Genomic DNA, 18,458 nt, shown 5'->3' on the forward strand with positions numbered 1-18,458 from the left:
AAGGCAGCAGTTTGCTTATCTTGTGATGGGACCTCATCTAACTACACATCCCATGCCAATGAACCATGGCAGTTAAAGTGGGTCCCAACTACATTAACTCTACAGTGTGGTCACTTGTACGCTCTTTGTCATCACCAAAGTTTTCCACCTCGACTGGTGCAGAACTGGGTCACCTATATCCACTATAGGATGGTCCTAGGGTGGGCTATCTGGGTCAGATCCCCCATGAGGGCCAGCCATTCCTCATCCTAAGTGAGAACTCCAAGGGGAAGCAGGAAACCCATGTTTGACGGAGGCTGTGTCTTGCTTTGGGTGTTTAGGCTTGGACTTGTCCGGCTGCTTCCTCGCTCACCATTCTCTGGGGTCTCCCCTGCCATGGAGACCTGGTCCCCCCTGCAAGATGAAGAGGGTCCGCACCGTCTTCACCCCGGAGCAGCTGGAGCGCCTGGAGAAGGAGTTCCTCAAGCAGCAGTACATGGTGGGCACCGAGCGGGTGGACCTGGCCGCCAACCTCCACCTGACGGAGACCCAGGTGAGCCAACGGAAGCCCGGATGCCCCAAACAAAGCTGCCTTCCTCCAACCTTAGCATCCTTTGGGCATGTTTTGGTGAGGATAGGAAAGATGGCTGCTTCTAGGCTGTGGAACTCCCTGCCACTGGAAACTCGACTGGACCCCTTGCAGGCTTTTGTGGGTCTTCCAATGGGGTCTTTGGGTGGCCACAAAACTGGGCTTGAGGGCTGTGTGTTGGCCCCCTCCCTAGAGGCATTCTCTCCTGACCTCACTATCTCTGAGGATGCATGCCATAGATGAAAGCGAAACGTCAAGAGAGAATGCCTCTAGAACATGGCCATATAGCCCGAAAAAACCTACAAAAACCCAGTGATTCCGGCCATGAAAGTATTTGACAATACAGAAAATGGGTTGTTGTGGGTTTTTCGGGCTATATGGCCATGTTCTAGAGGCATTTCTCCTGACGTTTCGCCTGCATCTTTGGCAAGCATCCTCAGAGGTACTGAGGTCTACTAGAATTAGGAAAATTGGGTTTATATATCTGTGGAATGACCAGGGTGGGACAAAGGACTCTTGTCTGTTGGAGCTAGGTGGGAATGTTTCAACTGACCACCTTGATTAGCATTTGATTGCCTGGCAATGCCTGGAGCAATCTTTTGTTGAGAGGTGATTAGATGTCCTTGTTGGTTTCCTCTCTGTTGTTGTGCGGTATTATTATTATTATTATTATTATTATTATTATTATTGTATTGTTGAAGGTTTCATGGCCGGAATCACTGGGTTGTTGTAGGTTTTTTCAGGCTATATGGCCATGGTCTAGAGGCATTCTCTCCTGACGTTTTGCCTGCATCTATGGCAAGCATCCTCAGAGGTAGTGAGGTTGTTGGAACTAGGAAAATGGGTTTATATATCTGTGGAATGACCGGGGTGGGGCAAAGGGCTCTTGTCTGCTGGAGCTAGGTGTGAATGTTTCAACTGACCACCTTGATTAGCATTTGATTGCCTGGCAATGCCTGGAGCAATCTTTTGTTGAGAGGTGATTAGATGTCCTTGTTGGTTTCCTCTCTGTTGTTGTGCTGTTCTAATTTTAGAGTATTTTAATACTGGTAGCCAGATTTTGTTCATTTTAATGGTTTCCTCCTTTCTGTAATGCTGTCCTCCCTCAGAGAATTCTTTGAAATTGTCCACATGCTTCTTGTGGATTTCAATGGCTTTTCTGTGTAGCCTGACATGGTGGTGGTGAGAGTGGTCCAGCACTTCTGTGTCCTCAAATAATATGCTGTGTCCAGGTTGGTTCATCAGGAGCTCTGCTATGGCTGATGTGCTGGTACGGCTGTACCAGGAGCACCAAGTTTATTTTCTTTCTGTTATCTGTTTGCAGTCATAGGGCAGGCCACCTGTCCATCATAATTAAGCTTTGGTTCCGCCCCTTGTCCTGGGCTCTGGGAGGGAAAGGAGCCATTTTTTGGGCAGTCTCACACAAGGTAGCTAAGTTATAGGACATAGATCAGCTCGTCCCGTAGAAAAGCTTCTTTTCTCAAGAAGATCTGGGGAAACAGAAACAGAAATTCCAGGGGAAAGGTCCCAAGGCTCTGGCTGAGAGCTCACAGCCTCTCAGCCTTACAGCAATGAGAGGGAAAACAGCCCTGAAGTTTTCAAAGAATTCTCTGAGGGAGGACAGCATTACAGATCCACTGAACTCCAGCTGAAATATCTACAAGCCTCGGCTGGTAGGTCTACTCAATACCCAGATGCATTTGGAATCGGTAGTAGGACCCACACCGATGAGGCATAGATAGTAAACTGCCTGGGAGAGGTTAAATAGGGTTTTTTTTCTTACAGAGAAAGTACAGTTACTCTAGTCCATTGAGGACTAGACTGAGAAAGCCTTGAAGTGTTGTTTGAACCATTGAAGATTTGTTGTTTGTTCCATAATAAAGACTTTGTTGTATCATTAAAGACTCTAAAGACCATCACTTCAGAAAAATCCCTGAGAACCTCTCTTTGAGGCGCCCCTGGCTTCCCGCTGGACTTAAAGACAGCTGTTACAGGCCCAGCACGCGACAGAACAGCTGACCTCTGAATACAGAAAATACTGTGTTTTCTGGTGGTCTTTGGGGACCCCTCTGACACCCCTTTATGACCCACCCAGGGGTCCCAACCCCTAGGTTGAGAAATGCTGCTCTAAAAGAGACTCAGAGCATGTTGGATGTGGGTGGTTGTGCATGTATGTTGGTGCCATGTGCTCCAATCTTAGCTGCTGATTTTTTTTTCTCCTGGAAGGTGAAGGTTTGGTTCCAGAACCGGCGCATCAAGTGGCGCAAGCAAAGCCTGGAGCAGAAGGAGGCGAAGCGGGCGCCTCGAGGGACACCACCATCACCAGCCGCCACCGAAGAAAAGGACAGTGGTGAAAATGACATTGAAGTTGAGGATTAGCCCTTGATCTTCGTCCTGGACTGGACTGGGGAGACCAAGTGGCTCTCTTGGCATGACTATATCCATATTCTGAACTGCTTTGGGATCCTTTCTAGAACAAAGGAGGAGGAGTGGTTTAGGGTTTGACGTGAATTCCTGGAGAATTCCAGGGATCGGTGTTTGAGGCTTTCTTCTGCATGCCGTGTATGCGCCTCTACCTCTTCTGAGTGGCCTTCTTTACTCACTACTTTCAATGAAGTCTTCAGCCATGGACAGGTGAGCCGAAAACTTAGGAAATATTGAGAGATACACCTTGTTGTCCTTTGAATGAATACCTTGGCAGGTCAGAGAAATATCTGTTGCAGGATGCTGGTATGTGAAGTGATTTATAGTTTCCAAATGGTGACCTCTCTGAACCATTGGACGCTGGATAGCAAATGTCCCAGAAGCAAGCAAAGTACAACAGGGTTCTTCTGTAGCTAAAAGCATGCTTCAAGCCCATCTATCAGCAGAATCCAACTGCCAGCATCTGACCTTATCTACACACTGTTTAGTAACTCACAGATTCAAGTTTTCATCCTAAATATTTGGAGACTTTTTTATTATCTATGCCTCATCGGTGTGCGTCCTACTACCGATTCCAAATGCATCTGGGTATCGAGTAGACCTACCAGCCGAGACTTGTAGATATTTCAGCATCTTCACAGTTGCATATGTACAAAAATATACAAGCAGGATACACAGGTCCACTTTCCTTATACTCACAAACAATCAGTCATGGGATAGTCACATAATAATAATAATAATAATAATAATAATAATAATAATAATAATAATAATAATAATAATAGCATATACAACAGACAACAACAACATTATCAAAATGACATTAAAATAATAATAATAATAATAATAATAATAATAATATAAAAATTCCAATAGACACAATCACAATAGAGATGACAATGGGCGGGCCACATATTCCAAATAAAAACAATTAACAGACTATGATGAGATAAAATAGGAGGAGATAAAATAAGGGGAGGGGGAAGAGGACCCCAAAATTACCATTCATTTAGTCTGGCATCGATATCAGGAACAATTCTGGAGCAAATAATAGAATTGGACGAGACCTCGTAGACCATCCAGTCTAACCTCATTATGCCAAGAAACAGGAAAATCGCATTTAAAGCACTCCCGGCAGATGGCCATTCAGACTCTATTTAAAAGCCTCCAAAGAAGGAGCCTCCGCCACACTCCGGGGCAGAGAGTTCCACTACTGAACAGCTCTCACAGTTAGGAAGTTCTTCCTAATATTCAGGAGGAATCTCCTTTCCTGTCGCTTGAAGCCATTGTTGTGTATCCTAGTCTTCTTCCGCCTTCGCAGCCGTTGTAACATGTGCCATGTTATCCTCCGCCTGCTCCGCCGTTGAGGTCTTTGGGTCTTCGGACTGTGCTTGGTCTGGGACCTCCCCCGCAGCCACTCCTGGGAGTGCACGACTCCAGTTGTTGTGCCTACAGGTTCATCGGAACACGCAAGCCCCCTCACCACGACAAGGTGACAGTCCATCGAGGGGAAGGCTGCAACAGACTGAGAAGCCACGGTCATTGTGTTAAACTACATCACCAGTGGAACCTCACTCTGTGAAGTCTGTGTGTTGATCAGTTGTGCACTGACCTCCACACATTAAAAAAATCCACGCACAGGCGTCTTCCACAGAAAATAAAAACCAACCAACCAAAGTCCCATGGCGATCAGCGAGTGGCGACGGGGGCAGGACTGTGAAATCTGGAAGCCCCTAGTCACAGACTGGCACATGGGCGGTGGGTACGGACTCAGTCGTTCTACCTCAAGGTCCGAGGCAGTTGAGTAGTTCGGCAGCTGTATCCACGACTGAGCAGCCCTATTGAGGACCCACTCTGCTCACCCCACATGGGGAGGGGGCTAGAAAAGGTGCCCCAAACATAGTCTGCCTCACTCATCCCTGACTGGACTGCCGCGTCCAGTGGGGTCACCACCCTGCGGCCAAAAAAGAAAAATGAACTTCGGTACGTGGAACGTACGGACTCTGATGGACAACAGTGGCAGTGAACGCCCCGAACGCAGAACTGCCATCATCGCAAGGGAGCTGGGACGCTTCAACATCGACATAGCAGCCCTTCAGGAGACCCGGAGAGCAGGAGAGGGACAGCTGAAAGAAGAAAAAGGAGGCTACACCTTCTTCTGGAAGGGACTGCCCGAAGAAGACCAAAGAATGCACGGAGTTGGCTTCGCTATAAGAAATGATCTGATGAAACATCTGTCCGAAGCACCCACTGGTATCAACGAACGTCTCTCCACCCTCCGAGTTGATCTTGCCAAAAACCAACGGGCAACCATCATAAGTGCCTATGCACCAACACTAGACGCTGATGAAGACATCAAGGAGAAATTCTACTGTCAGCTGGACACCGTCCTATCGGGGATACCTAAGGAGGACAAAATCATTCTCCTGGGGGACTTCAATGCAAGAGTCGGGCGAGACTTCGACCTGTGGCCAGGCACCATCGGAAAAGACGGGGTTGGAAACAGCAACTCAAATGGCATCCTGCTTCTCACCAAATGTGCGGAGCACAACCTTGTCATCACCAACACGCTCTTCCGCCAGAAAAACAAGTTCAAGACATCATGGAAGCACCCCCGGTCAAAGCATTGGCACCTCTTAGACTATGTAATCACACGTGCCAGAGACCACCGTGACGTGCTCCTCACAAGAGCCATGATAGGTGCTGACGACTGCTGGACTGACCACAGGCTAATTCGATCCTCGATGGCTATCAAGATCGCCCCCAAGCGCAGACTCCAAGGAAGGAAGACAAGGCGCAAAATGAACACCCAAGCCCTTCAGGAGCCCTCCAGGCGAGCCCATCTCCAAACAGCACTCAAGGACCATCTACCCACAGAACACCCCGAAAATGTTGAGGAACATTGGAACAAACTGAAGACCTCCATCATCCAAGCCTGCGAAGAAACTATTGGATACCAAGCCAAGAAACATCAAGACTGGTTTGATGAAAATGACATCGAGATCCAACAGCTAATTGACAAGAAAAGGAAAGCCTTCCAAGCATGGCAGAGAGACATCAACTGTGCTGCTAAGAAAAAGATCTATGCTAGTGCAAAAGCTGAGGTCCAAAGAAGGACAAGAGAACTCAAGAACATCTGGTGGACAAAGAAGGCCGAAGAAATCCAACACCTGGCAGATACCCATAATGCTCAGGGATTCTTCAAAGCCACAAAGGTCATCTATGGACCAAGAAACCATGGCATACAGCCTCTACGCTCATCAGATGGAACCAAACTCCTGAAGGACCAAAACTCAATTGCACTACGTTGGAAAGAACACTACCAAAGCCTCCTGAACCGCAGCTCCAATGTGGCCGACGAGGTCCTCTCACAAATCCCACAACAACAAACCAGGGATGAGCTTGCAGCACTGCCTAGTTTGGAAGAAGTCAGCAATGCCATCAGCCAACAGAAGAATAACAAAGCCAGTGGACCAGATGGGATCCCTGCTGAAATCTTTAAAGAGGGAGGACCTGAGCTAACACACCAACTCCACCAGCTCATAGAAAAAGTGTGGGTGACCGAGAAAATCCCAGCAGATTTCAAGGACGCCACCATCATCACCCTCTTCAAAAAAGGGGAAAGAACAGACTGCGGAAACTATCGAGGTATCTCCCTTCTAACCTCCGCTGGGAAAATCCTCGCAAGAATCCTTGCAAACCGCCTTCTGCCCCTCTCAGAAGACACCCTCCCAGAATCCCAGAACGGCTTCCGCCCCTCCAGAGGAACCGTGGACATGATCTTCACTGCACGACAACTCCAAGAAAAATGCAGGGAACAAAACCAACCCCTGTACATGGCATTCATCGACCTTGCAAAGGCATTTGACACAGTGAATCGCAGCGCTCTCTGGACCATCCTCCACAAAATCGGGTGCCCTAACAAATTTGTGAACATCCTGCGGCTCCTCCATGATGACATGATGGCAACAGTCTTGGACAGCAGTGGCTCCCAAAGTGACCCATTTAAAGTGGAATCCGGTGTCAAACAGGGATGTGTTATCGCCCCAACTCTATTCTCCATCTTCATCGCTATGACACTTCACCTTGTTGATGGGAAGCTTCCCACCGGAGTGGAAATAATCTATCGGACAGATGGCAAGCTATTCAACCTCAGCAGACTGAAAGCCAAAACCAAGGTTACAACAACATCTGTTATAGAACTCCAGTATGCTGATGACAATGTCGTCTGTGCGCATTCAGAAGAAGATCTACAAGCCACTCTAAACACCTTCGCAGAAGCATACGAGAAGCTCGGCCTGTCACTGAACATTGAGAAAACCAAGGTGCTGTTCCAGCAGTCGCCAGCCAATCCCTCTCCAATGCCAGTAATACAGCTTAATGGTGTCACATTAGAAAATGTGGACCATTTCCGCTACCTTGGCAGCCACCTCTCCACCAAAGTCAACATCGACGCCGAAATACAACACCGCCTGAGCTCTGCAAGTGCAGCATTTTCCAGAATGAAGCAAAGAGTGTTTGAGGACCGGGACATCCGTAGGGAGACCAAGGTGCTTGTCTATAAAGCCATTGTCCTCCCAACCCTGCTATATGCCTGTGAGACGTGGACAGTCTACAGACGTCATATGCAACTCCTGGAACGATTCCATCAGCGCTGCCTCCGGAAAATCCTGCAAATCTCCTGGGAAGACAAGCGGACAAACGTCAGTGTGCTGGAAGAAGCAAAGACCACCAGCATTGAAGCGATGGTCCTCCAACATCAACTCCGCTGGGCCGGCCACGTTGTCCGGATGCCTGACCACCGTCTCCCAAAGCAGTTGCTCTACTCTGAACTTAAGAACGGAAAACGGAACGTTGGTGGACAGGAAAAGAGATTTAAAGATGGGCTGAAAGCCAACCTTAAAAACTCTGGCATAGACACCGAGAACTGGGAAGCCCTGGCCCTTGAGCGCTCCAGCTGGAGGACAGCTGTGACCAGCAGTGCTGCAGAATTCGAGGAGGCACGAGTGGAGGGTGAAAGAGAGAAACGTGCCAGGAGGAAGGCGCGTCAAGCCAACCCCGACCGGGAACGCCTTCCACCTGGAAACCAATGCCCTCACTGCGGAAGAAGATGCAGAGCAAGAATAGGGCTCCACAGCCACCTACGGACCCACAAGGAAATCCATAATGGAAGACCATCTTACTCGTCCAACGAGGGATCGCCTAAGTAAGTAAGTAACTAAGTATCCTAGTCCTCAGGGCAGCAGAAAACATGCTTCAATCAAAACTTTATTTCTACCCCGCCACCATCTCCCCGATGGGGACTCGGAGTGGCTTACATGGAGCCAAGCCCGGACAACATAATACAGCAATAAAATCAAAGCATATACAACAACAACATTATCAAAATGACATTAAAATAATAATAATAATAATAATAATAATAATAATAATAATAATATAAAAATTTCAATAGACACACAATAGAGATGACAATGGACGGGCCACATATTCCAAATAAAAACAATTAACAGACTATGATGAGATAAAATAGGAGCAGGACGTTTAAATGGAACTCATAAAACACACAGAGTTGTGGGACATACAACATAGGCAGATACTGACACTGAGTCACAGAGGAGATAGAAAGATGGATTCTTTCATCTTCCTTATATAACCACCTGCCAGTAAGGGACACTGGCTGATGCTTACTTACTTACTTAGGCCATCCCTTGTTGGTGTCATGTTGCCAGGGCTCTAGCTTATTTAGGTAGAGATGAATCAAACTCCCAGTTTTATCAAACAGTTTAATTAAAACAGCACTTACTTGCTGGCTGTTTTTATAGTCCAAAATATAAAACACAAAGATAGCACGCAGCTACAGAATAAGCAAAAACTGATAGCAAAAATAACTTTGTAGTCAAAGGGTCCAGTCCAATGGTCAAATGCCGAGAGTTCAATAAACAAAGTCCAGGGATCAAGAGTCTACACCATAGTCAAAAGCCAGTCCAAAGGTTCAAGGTTCCAGGATTCCAGGAGACAGGTCAGGATACCGAAAAATCCAACAGACCTGGGGGGAAAACCAGCAGCATCCACCACCAAAACACAACAGATACTGTCATCCCAAAGATCAGACTCAAGGTTAGCTCCTTAAATCCAGTCACACCCAGCTGCAACCCATCTCCTGCACACCCCCACCCCTAATTGCTTTCACCCATGAACTCCCACTTACAGATTACCAAGCCCTCTAGAACAGTGGTTCTCAACCTGGGGTCCCCAGATGTTTTTGACCTTCAACTCCCAGAAATCCTAACAGCTGGTAAACTAGCTGGGATTTCTGGGAGTTGTAAGCCAAAAACATCTGGGGACCCCAGGTTGAGAACCACTGCTTTAGAACTAATACTCACATTAACCCTTCCATCACCAACCATCAACTGCAGAACATATGACAGTTGGCCGAGTAGGATAGTCTTCCAGGATCAGTGTTCTGGTGGGTCCGTAGGTGACTGTGGAGCCCTCTTCTTGACCTGCATCTTCTCCCGCAGTGAGGGCATTAGTTACCAGGCGGAAGGCGGTCTCGGTCGGGGTTGGCTTAATGCGCCTTCCTCTTGGCATGTTTCTCTCTTTCGCCCTGCATTCGTGCCTCTTCAAATTCTGCAGTGTGCTGACATATGGGAGTTGTAGTTGCTGGGATTTATAGTTCACCTACAATTAAAGAGCATTCTGAACTCCACCAGTGATGGAATTGAACCAAACTTGGCACACAGAACTCCCATGACCAATAGAAAATACTGGAAGGGTTTGGTGGGCATTGACCTTCAGTTTTGGAGGGGTCTCCTATTCCGCGCATTGTCCACCTAGAGATCATGCTCCAAAGCCCACTGCCCCTCTGGCTTTCCTCATTGTCTCTTTTTCATCCTGGGATCAATATCATTGGCAGCTTCTTCCCCCTTGTTAGCCCTTTCCTAAAGTGTGTTTGTGTGTGTGTGTGTGTGTATTGGGGGGGGGGGTGCCATTCTGCCAGCCCCACATTCTCTTCAGTTCTCAATGGTTCCCCAAGTGAATTCATTTCGTCAGGCCGAGGCTACTGTGTGACTCTGTAATCTCAGGGAAATCCCTTCTTTCTTCCGCTCTTCTCTCCTTTTCCTGCCTCTGAACAGAAAAGTACAGCATTGTAAAATAGTCCGCCAAATGATATTTATTTATTTAGAAGTATGTAGTTTGTTATGAAAACCAAACATCTGAAACTTAATTTATTTTTTAAAATTGTGACCTTTTTTTGTGTACCTTATTAAAATCTAGTTTGTAGAAAACGAAAAAAAAGCAAGTGTGAAGGTTCTTATTTGGGGGTCCCCTGTTTGGTGGTGGTGGTGGTGGTGAGGAGGTTGGCTAATATGTGGGGGAGGAGGGGGGGAGGGGAGAGGGAGGAATAATGATAATAATATAAAAATAATAAAATAAAAATAATTCACCAAAATTGAAAAGTTGACGACAGATCCCAAGTGTAGACTCTGCAAGGAAGCAGACGAAAAAGAAAGCAGACTTCACAACCTCTGAGGATGCTTGCCATAGATGCAGGCGAAACGTCCGGAGAAAATGCCTCTAGAACATGGCCATATAGCCTGAAAAAACCTACAACCACCCAGTGATTCCGGCCATGAAAGCCTTCGACAATACAGATGAAAAATAGATGACATCCTCAGCTGCTGCAAGAAGATCGCGGACAGACTCCAAGCAGAGGCACAACACTGTTGCTCAGATGATTCATTGGAACTTGTGCCACAAACACCATCTGCCTGCGCCAAAGAACTGGTGAGATTGCAAGCTTGAAAACGTTACAGAAAATGAACACATCAAACTCCTCTGGGACTTCCAAATTCAGACAGACAGAGTTTTGGAGCACAAGACTTATGACCTCACGATCGTGGGGAAAAAACAAAGTATGGATCGTGGAGGTTGCAATCCCAGGTGACAGCAGGATTGAAGAGAAACAACTGGAAAAGCTGACACGATATGAGGATTGAAAGATTGAACTGCAAAGACTCTGGCATAAGCCAGTTGAGGTGGTCCCAGTGGGGATCGGCTCACGGGTGCAGTGCCTAAAGACCTTGGCCTGCACTTAAACATAATTGGCGCTGACAAAATTACCATCTGCCAACTGCAGAAGACCACCTTACTGGGATCTGCACGCATTATTTGCCGATATACATCACACAGTCTTAGACACTTGGGAAGTGTCCGACGTGTGAGCCAATGCAACAGCCAGCAGAGTGATCTTGTTTGCTGTGGACTCATCTTGTTGTGTTTCTAATAATAATAATAATAATAATAATAATAATAATAATAATAATAATAATAATAGAAGAAGAAGAGAAGTCATCTCTGGCATAAACCAGCACAGGTGGTCCCAGTGGTCATCAGCGCACTGGGTGCCATGCCAAAATATCTCAGCTGGCATTTGGAAATCATAAACATTGACAAAATCATGATCTGTCAACTGCAAAAGGCCACCTGACTTGGATCTGCACGCAGCATTCGAAAAATACATTACACAATCAGGCATGTAGCCGGGGGGGGGGGGGGGGCTCGGGGGGATCAGGGGGCTTTAGCCCCCCCCCCCCCCGAAATTCTCATGGTGGTTCGCGAAAAGGCCTTACTGGTGCATTATTTAAACTGTTATGTTTATCCATATCATGATCTGATCACCATACTCAATACTATATCCCATATGCATGGGGGTATTGGGGTAACTATACAAAAGGTTTGCTAGGCTAGACCCTCTTTCACTCAGACTCAGCCCCCCCCCCCGAAACTCAGCCCCCTCAACCCCCCCCCCCCCCGAAAAAAATTCACCCCCCCCCCCCCGAAACGAAATCCTGGCTACGGGCCTGTACACAATCCTAGATGCTTGGGAAGTGTGATCCAGCATATAGATCCAGCATACAGAGCTTGTGATCCAGCATATAGAGCTCGTTTGCTGTGACATACTGTGTTTTGGTGTCACTAAAATAATAATAATCTATATAAATAAAAATGTAATGTTCATTTGTGAGATTAATAGAACTCAAAAACCATTGGGCGAATTGACACCAAATTTGGACACAAGACACCTAACAACCCAAGGTATGCCCTTCACTCAAAGAAATTGATTTTGTCATTTGGGAGTTGTAGTTGTAGTTGCTGGGATTTATAGTTCACCTACAATCAAAGAGCATTCTGAACCCCACCAACGACAATAATAATAATAATAATACTTTATTTATACCCTGCTACCATCTCCCCAAGGGACTCAGTGCGGCTTACATGAGGCCGAACCCACAATATATCAGCGAAAACAACAACAACAGTAATACAAATCAATACATAACTCATAATAAAAATAAGCAGTACACATTAACAATAACACGACGACGTTTAAAAACCTGTGGCTGGGCCAAATGCAATAATTAATTTTAAAAATAAAAAAATAAAAAATGATGGAACTGAACCAAAGTTGGCACACAGTTCTCCCATGACCAACAGAAAATACTGGTAGGGTTTGGTGGGCAGTGTCCTTTGGTTTTGGAGTTGTAGTTCACCTACATCCAGAGATCACTGTGGACTCAAACAATGGTGGATCTGGACCAAACTTGGAATGAATACTCAATACATCCAAATGTGAACACAGGTGGAGTTTGGGGAAAATAGAGTCTTGACATTTGGGAGTTGTAGTTGCTGGGATTTATAGTCATACAGGGAGCATACCACCCCCCTGCTGTGTCAGCTCCACTGGCTGCCGATCCAGTTCCGAGCACAATTCAAAGTGCTGGTTTTGACCTACCAAACCCTATACGGCTCCGGCCCAGTATATCTGTCCGAACGGATCTCCCTCTATGTCTCACCGCAGAGTCTAAGATCCTCTGGGGAGGCCCTGCTCTCGTCCCCGCCTCTATCACAAGTGAGGTTGGCGGGGACGAGGAGCAGGGCCTTCTCGGTGGTGGCCCCCCACCTGTGGAATTCGCTCCCTGGGGAAATTAAATCTGCGACCTCACTCCTCTCCTTCAGGAAAAAACCTGAAAACATGGATTTGGGACCAGGCATTCGGACAATTGGGCAGATAAAGAAAGGACTTTGACAATGGCCAGGAAATGACTAATGGAATGGGATTTGGAACTCTGAAAGACGAACGCCGAGCATGTGAATAGTTTTATATGATGTGTTGTATATTGATTGTTTTGATTGTTTTAACTGTGATAATTGTTTTAACTATGGTTTTGTACATTATGTGTAATTTGTATAGGTATCGAATTGTGCCTTTTTGTAAGCCAACCTGAGTCCCCCCTCGGGGGTTGCGAAGGGCGGGGTAAAAGTACCCAAAATAAATAAATAAATAGATAAATAAATAAATAAATAAATAAATAGTTCACTTACAATCACAAAGCATTCTGAACCCCACCAACGATAGAATTGGGCCAAACCTTCCACACAGAAGCCCCATGTGGGCCACAGCAATGCATGGCAGGGGATGGCTAATAATAATAATAATAATAATAATAATAATAATGTATTTGTAATAATAATAATGTATTTGTATTCTGCTCTATCTCCCTAAGGGCAAATTCCAGCATACAGAACACAAACATTCAATGCCTAAAGGTAAAGGTAAAGGTAGTCTCCTGACATTAAGTCCAGTCATGTCTGACTCTGGGGTGTGGTGCTCATCTCCATTTCTAAGCCGAAGAGCCAGCGTTGTCCGTAGACACCTCCAAGGTCATGTGGCCGGCATGACTGCATGGAGCGCCGTTACCTTCCCGCTGGAGCGGTACCTATTGATCTACTCACATTTGCATGTTTTCGAACTGCTAGGTTGGCAGAAGCTAGGGCTGACAGCGGAAGCTCACGCCGCTCCCCGGAATCAAACCTGCGACCTTTCGATCAACAAGCTCAGCAGCTCAGTGCTTTAACCCACTGCGCCACCGGGGGCTCCATTCAATGCCTAGAAACAACAAAACACAGATAAAGGTAAAGATTTCCCCTCTTGGTTCTGGGGGTTGGTGCTCATCTCCATTTCTAAGCCGAAAAGCCGGGGTTGTCCGTAGACACCTCCAAAGTCATGGAACCAGCATGACTGCATAGAGCGCCGTTTACCTTCCTGTTGAGGTAATGGTGAAATGCTAACAGGACGGAGAAGAGGCAGAACTGCTCAACACCTTCTTTGCCTCAGTCTTCTTTCTCCCAAAAGGGCTCCGCTTGGGAAGGATGGAGCAGAGGCTGCAGGAAGGGAAATGCAGGACAGAAAAGGTAAAGAGGCAGGACTGGAGTGTCTGGCTAATCAAAACAAATTCAAATTTCAAAGCCCTAAACGGTTCTGGCCCAACTTATCTATCCGAACGTATCTCAGCCTATCAGCCCACCAGGACCCTAAGATCTTCTGGGGAGACCCTGCTCTCTATCCTGCCGGCTTCACAAATGCGGTTGGCGGGAACGAGAGACAGGGCCTTTTCTGTGGTGGCCCCTCGGCTTTGGAACACCCTCCCCATAGAGGTACGATCAGCCTCCTCGCTGATGGTGTTTCGGAATAGATTGAAGACATGGATGTTTAAACAAGCATTCGGTTAATCCGTTGCAACGAATTTTGATGACTAAAGGATTGGTAATCATGGACGACGAATTTTGGATTGCGATTCCAGTTACGAGATGCATGGGATTATTATTGGTGGCCCAATAATTTGTATTGTATATGTGTTTTATGCTTTTAAACTGAATACTGTTTTTTAAGTGTTGTAAACCGCAATGAGTCGCCGACTTAGGCTGAGATATTAGCAGTATACAAGCACATAAATAAATAAAATAAATAAATAAATAAATAAATCTCCAGAACTAGATATGAACTACTTTCAAAGAAGAGGCAGGTAATAAATAATAACAATATAAGACAACGAGTATTTTTCATCAGATATGATTTTAGATTATTCTTACAGAGTTTTTCACACTGAATTGAGATCTGTGTTTATTTTTTCTCTATCATGTGTAGTTTTTGTGATGTTGCTAATCAAATAATTAATGTATTTACCCACTGAAGAGTAGAGACATCACACTGGCAACGAAGATCCACATAGTTAAAGCAATGGGATTCCCCATAGTCACCTACGGATGTGAGAGCTGGACCATAAGGAAGGCTGAGTGAAGGAAGAGAGATGCTTTTGAGCTGTGGTGTTGGAGGAAAGTGCTGAGAGTGCCTTGGACTGCGAGAAGATCCAACCAGTCCATCCTCCAGGAAAGAAAGCCCGGCTGCTCACTGGAAGGAAGGAGACTAGAGACAAAGTGGAAGTCCTTTGGCCACATCATGAGAAGAAAGGAAAGCTTAGAGAAGACAATGATACTATGGAAAATGGAAGGAAAAAGGAAGAGGGGCCGACCAAGGGCAAGGTGGACGGATGGCATCCTTGAAGTGACTGGACTGACCTTGAAGGAGCTGCGGGTGGTGACGGCCGACAGGGAGCTCTGGTGTGGGCTGGTCCATGAGGTCACGAAGAGTTGGAAACGACTGAACAAATGAACAACAACAAACCCACTGATATAATTGAATCCAATGGATAACGATGCGTAAATGCATTAATTATTTAATTAGCCCCATTGCAAAAACTACATATGATAGAGAAAAAATAAACAGAGATCTGAATTCAGTGCAAAAAACTCTAAAAGAATGACCTAGAATTATATCTGAGGAAAAATAATTAGATTCTATTGGTATCAGTATGTAAATGCATTAATTATTTGATTAGCTTCATTGCAAAAACTAAGCGTGATAAAGAAAAAATAAACACAGATCTTAATTCAGTGCAAAAAACTATAGGAATGAGCTAAAATTATAGAGGAAGTCCTTTGTCCACATCATGAGAATCATAGAATCAGAGTTGGAAGAGACCTCCTGGGCCATCCAGTCCAACCCCATTCTGCCAAGAAGCAGGAATATTACTTTCAAATCACCCCTGACAGATGGCCATCCAGCCTCTGTTTCAAAGCTTCCAAAGAAGGAGCCTCCACCACATTCCGGGGCAGAGAGTTCCACTGCTGAACGGCTCTCACAGTCAGGAAGTTCTTCCTCATGTTCAGATGGAATCTCCTCTCTTGTAGTTTGAAGCCATTGTAGTTTGAAGACAGGAAAGCTTGGAGAAGACAATGATGCTAGGGAAAATGGAAGGAAAAAGGAAGAGGGGCTGACCAAGGGCAAGTGGATGGATGGCATCCTTGAAGTGACTGGCTTGACCTTGAAGGAGCTGGGGGTGGTGACGGCCGACAGCTCCGTCACCACACCTAGGTTCTGGCCTAGGCTGGTCCATGAGGTCACAAAGTGACTGAATGAATAAACAAAGTGTCCAGATTGAGGGAAGCGCTAGTCCCACTCACTTCTGCTTTGGTCAGACCTCATCATCTGTGGTGGAGCCTGTGGTGGTGTGCTGGTACGGCTGTACCAGGAGCTCCAACTTTATTTCTTTCTGTTAAAGTTTGCAGTTATAGGGCAGGCCTCCTATCCATCTCAATTAAGCTTTGGTTCCACCCCTTGTTCAGGCTTCTGGGAGGGAAAGGAGCCATTTTGGGCAGTCTCAGACAAGGTAGCTAAGTTATAGGACGTAGACCAGCTTGTCCTGTAGAAAAGCTTCCTTTCTCAATAACCATCCAGGGAAAAAGGACCATTCAGGGAAACTGAAGTCCAGAAATTCCAGCTGAAATATCTTCAAGCCTCGTCTGGTAGGTCTGCTCAATACCCAGACGCACTTGGATTCGGTAGTAGAAGCCATACCAATGAGGCATAGATAGAAAGCAGCCTGGGAGAGGTTAAAAAGGGGTTTTCCTACAGAGAAGGTTCAGTTGATCAAAGTCAGGTGCCAGTCCATTGAAGACTAGACTAAGAAAGCCTTAAAGTGTTGTTTGAACCATTGAAGATTTGTTGTTTGTTCCATAATAAAGACTTTGTGGTATCATTAAAGACTCTAAAGACCATCACTTCAGAAAAATCCCTGAGAACCTCTCTTTGAGGCTCCCTGGCTTCCAGCTGGGCTTAAAGTATACGTCCTATAGAAAAGTACAGCTGTTACAGGCTCAGCGCGCGACAGAACAGGTGGTACAATGGGTAAATCCTTGTGCCGGCAGGACTGCTGACTGGGAGGCCTGTGGTTTGAATCTGGGGAGTGGGCATCACTTCAGAAAAATCCCTGAGAACCTCTCTTTGAGGCTTCCTGGCTTCCCGCTGGGCTTAAAGTATGCGTCCTATAGAAAGGTACAGCTGTTACAGGCCCAGCGCGCAACAGAACAGGTGGTACAATGGATTAAACCCTTGTGCTGGCAGGACCGCTGACTGGAAGGTCTGTGGTTTGAATCCGAGGAGTGGGGTGAGCTCCATTCTGTTAGCTCCAGCTTCCCATGCGGGGACGGGATGGTAAACATCCAGGCAATGTCCCCTGGGCAATGTCCTTGCAGATGACCAATTCTATCACACCAGAAGTGGCTCCTGACATGAAAAAATAATCCCCTGTGGTGTCCAGTTCTGGGCACCTCGGAAAACCAACCTTATAACCTGTGGTGACTGCTCTTCAATCAGGGTGCCTTCAACCCATGGTTGCTCTCAGGTGTTCCTTCCTTCTGTTGTGTGCCTTGCATGGCGCATCCTGTTGCCTTAGTGCTCTTCCTTCCAGCGCCATCACAATGCACTTCACCTGTCATCAGCAGGTGAGTGTTGCCTGGGGCTAGCCGGTGTCCAGCCAATCAGCAAGCGGCTTGAGCCATGTTATGGAGAGAAAGGAAGTGCCCAGAGCAGCCGGAGGAAGGCGTCAGAGGCCATGGGAAAAACAGAAGAGAAGTAGGGCCACAGTCAAGACAACCAGACCCAGGAGAGCAAGGAAAACTGGAACGTGAAACTCTAAGAAGAATCAGAAGAAGAAGGTATGGTCAACCATACCTCCTGCCGCTTGTCTTCCATTTGGGATCGTTTCCTTCTTGCCTTCCGTGAATGCTTCTGGGATGCAGAGATATAGCATGGGGGACATTTGGCTTGACAGTATACATGTAAAAGGCGCCTTGGAGTCCACGAGCTGAACGTGACTCAGTAGCATGATGCGGCAGAGTACAAAAGCCAGTGCAAGTCTAGGCTGCATCAATAGGAGGACAGTGTCTGGATGGAGGGACGCCATAGAGTAGAGCAACTGCTTTGGGAGATGGTGGTCAGGTATCCGGACAACAGAGTTGATGGTGGAGGACCATTGCTTCAATGCTGGTGGTCTTTGCTTCTTCCAGCACGCTGACATTTGTCTGCTTGTCTTCCCAAGAGTTTTGCAGGATTTTTCGGAGGCAGCACTGATGGAATCGTTCCAGGAGTTGCATGTGACGTCTGTAGACTGTCCACGTCTCGCAGGTGTAGAGCAGGGTTGGGAGGACAATAGCTTTATAAACAAGCACCTTGGTCCTCCCTATGGATGTCCTGGTCCTCAAACACTCTCTGTTTCATCGA

At 46.5% G+C, this 18,458-nt stretch overlaps 1 protein-coding gene across 1 annotated transcript; it reads left to right on the plus strand.

Moving 5' to 3' along the window:
• Positions 1 to 306: 306 nt before the first annotated feature.
• LOC132777291 (homeobox protein notochord-like) lies at positions 307 to 3,043 on the plus strand. The gene is made up of 2 exons (XM_067468351.1): positions 307 to 532; positions 2,795 to 3,043. Exons 1-2 carry the CDS (start codon positions 401 to 403, stop codon positions 2,945 to 2,947), a joined length of 285 nt encoding a protein of 94 aa, XP_067324452.1. The 5' UTR covers positions 307 to 400; the 3' UTR covers positions 2,948 to 3,043.
• Positions 3,044 to 18,458: the final 15,415 nt, after the last annotated feature.

The sequence above is a fragment of the Anolis sagrei genome, chromosome 5 (genome assembly GCF_037176765.1).
Source record: "Anolis sagrei isolate rAnoSag1 chromosome 5, rAnoSag1.mat, whole genome shotgun sequence".
Classification (NCBI taxonomy): domain Eukaryota; kingdom Metazoa; phylum Chordata; class Lepidosauria; order Squamata; family Dactyloidae; genus Anolis; species Anolis sagrei.

Excerpts from the sequence above, each read along its gene's own strand:
- LOC132777291 (XM_067468351.1), top strand. The coding sequence starts at position 401 with ATGAAGAGGGTCCGCACCGTCTTCACCCCGGAGCAGCTGGAGCGCCTG. Across the intron at positions 533-2,794 it reads TCCACCTGACGGAGACCCAG|GTGAAGGTTTGGTTCCAGAA; the intron begins GTGAGCCAACGG and ends TTCTCCTGGAAG.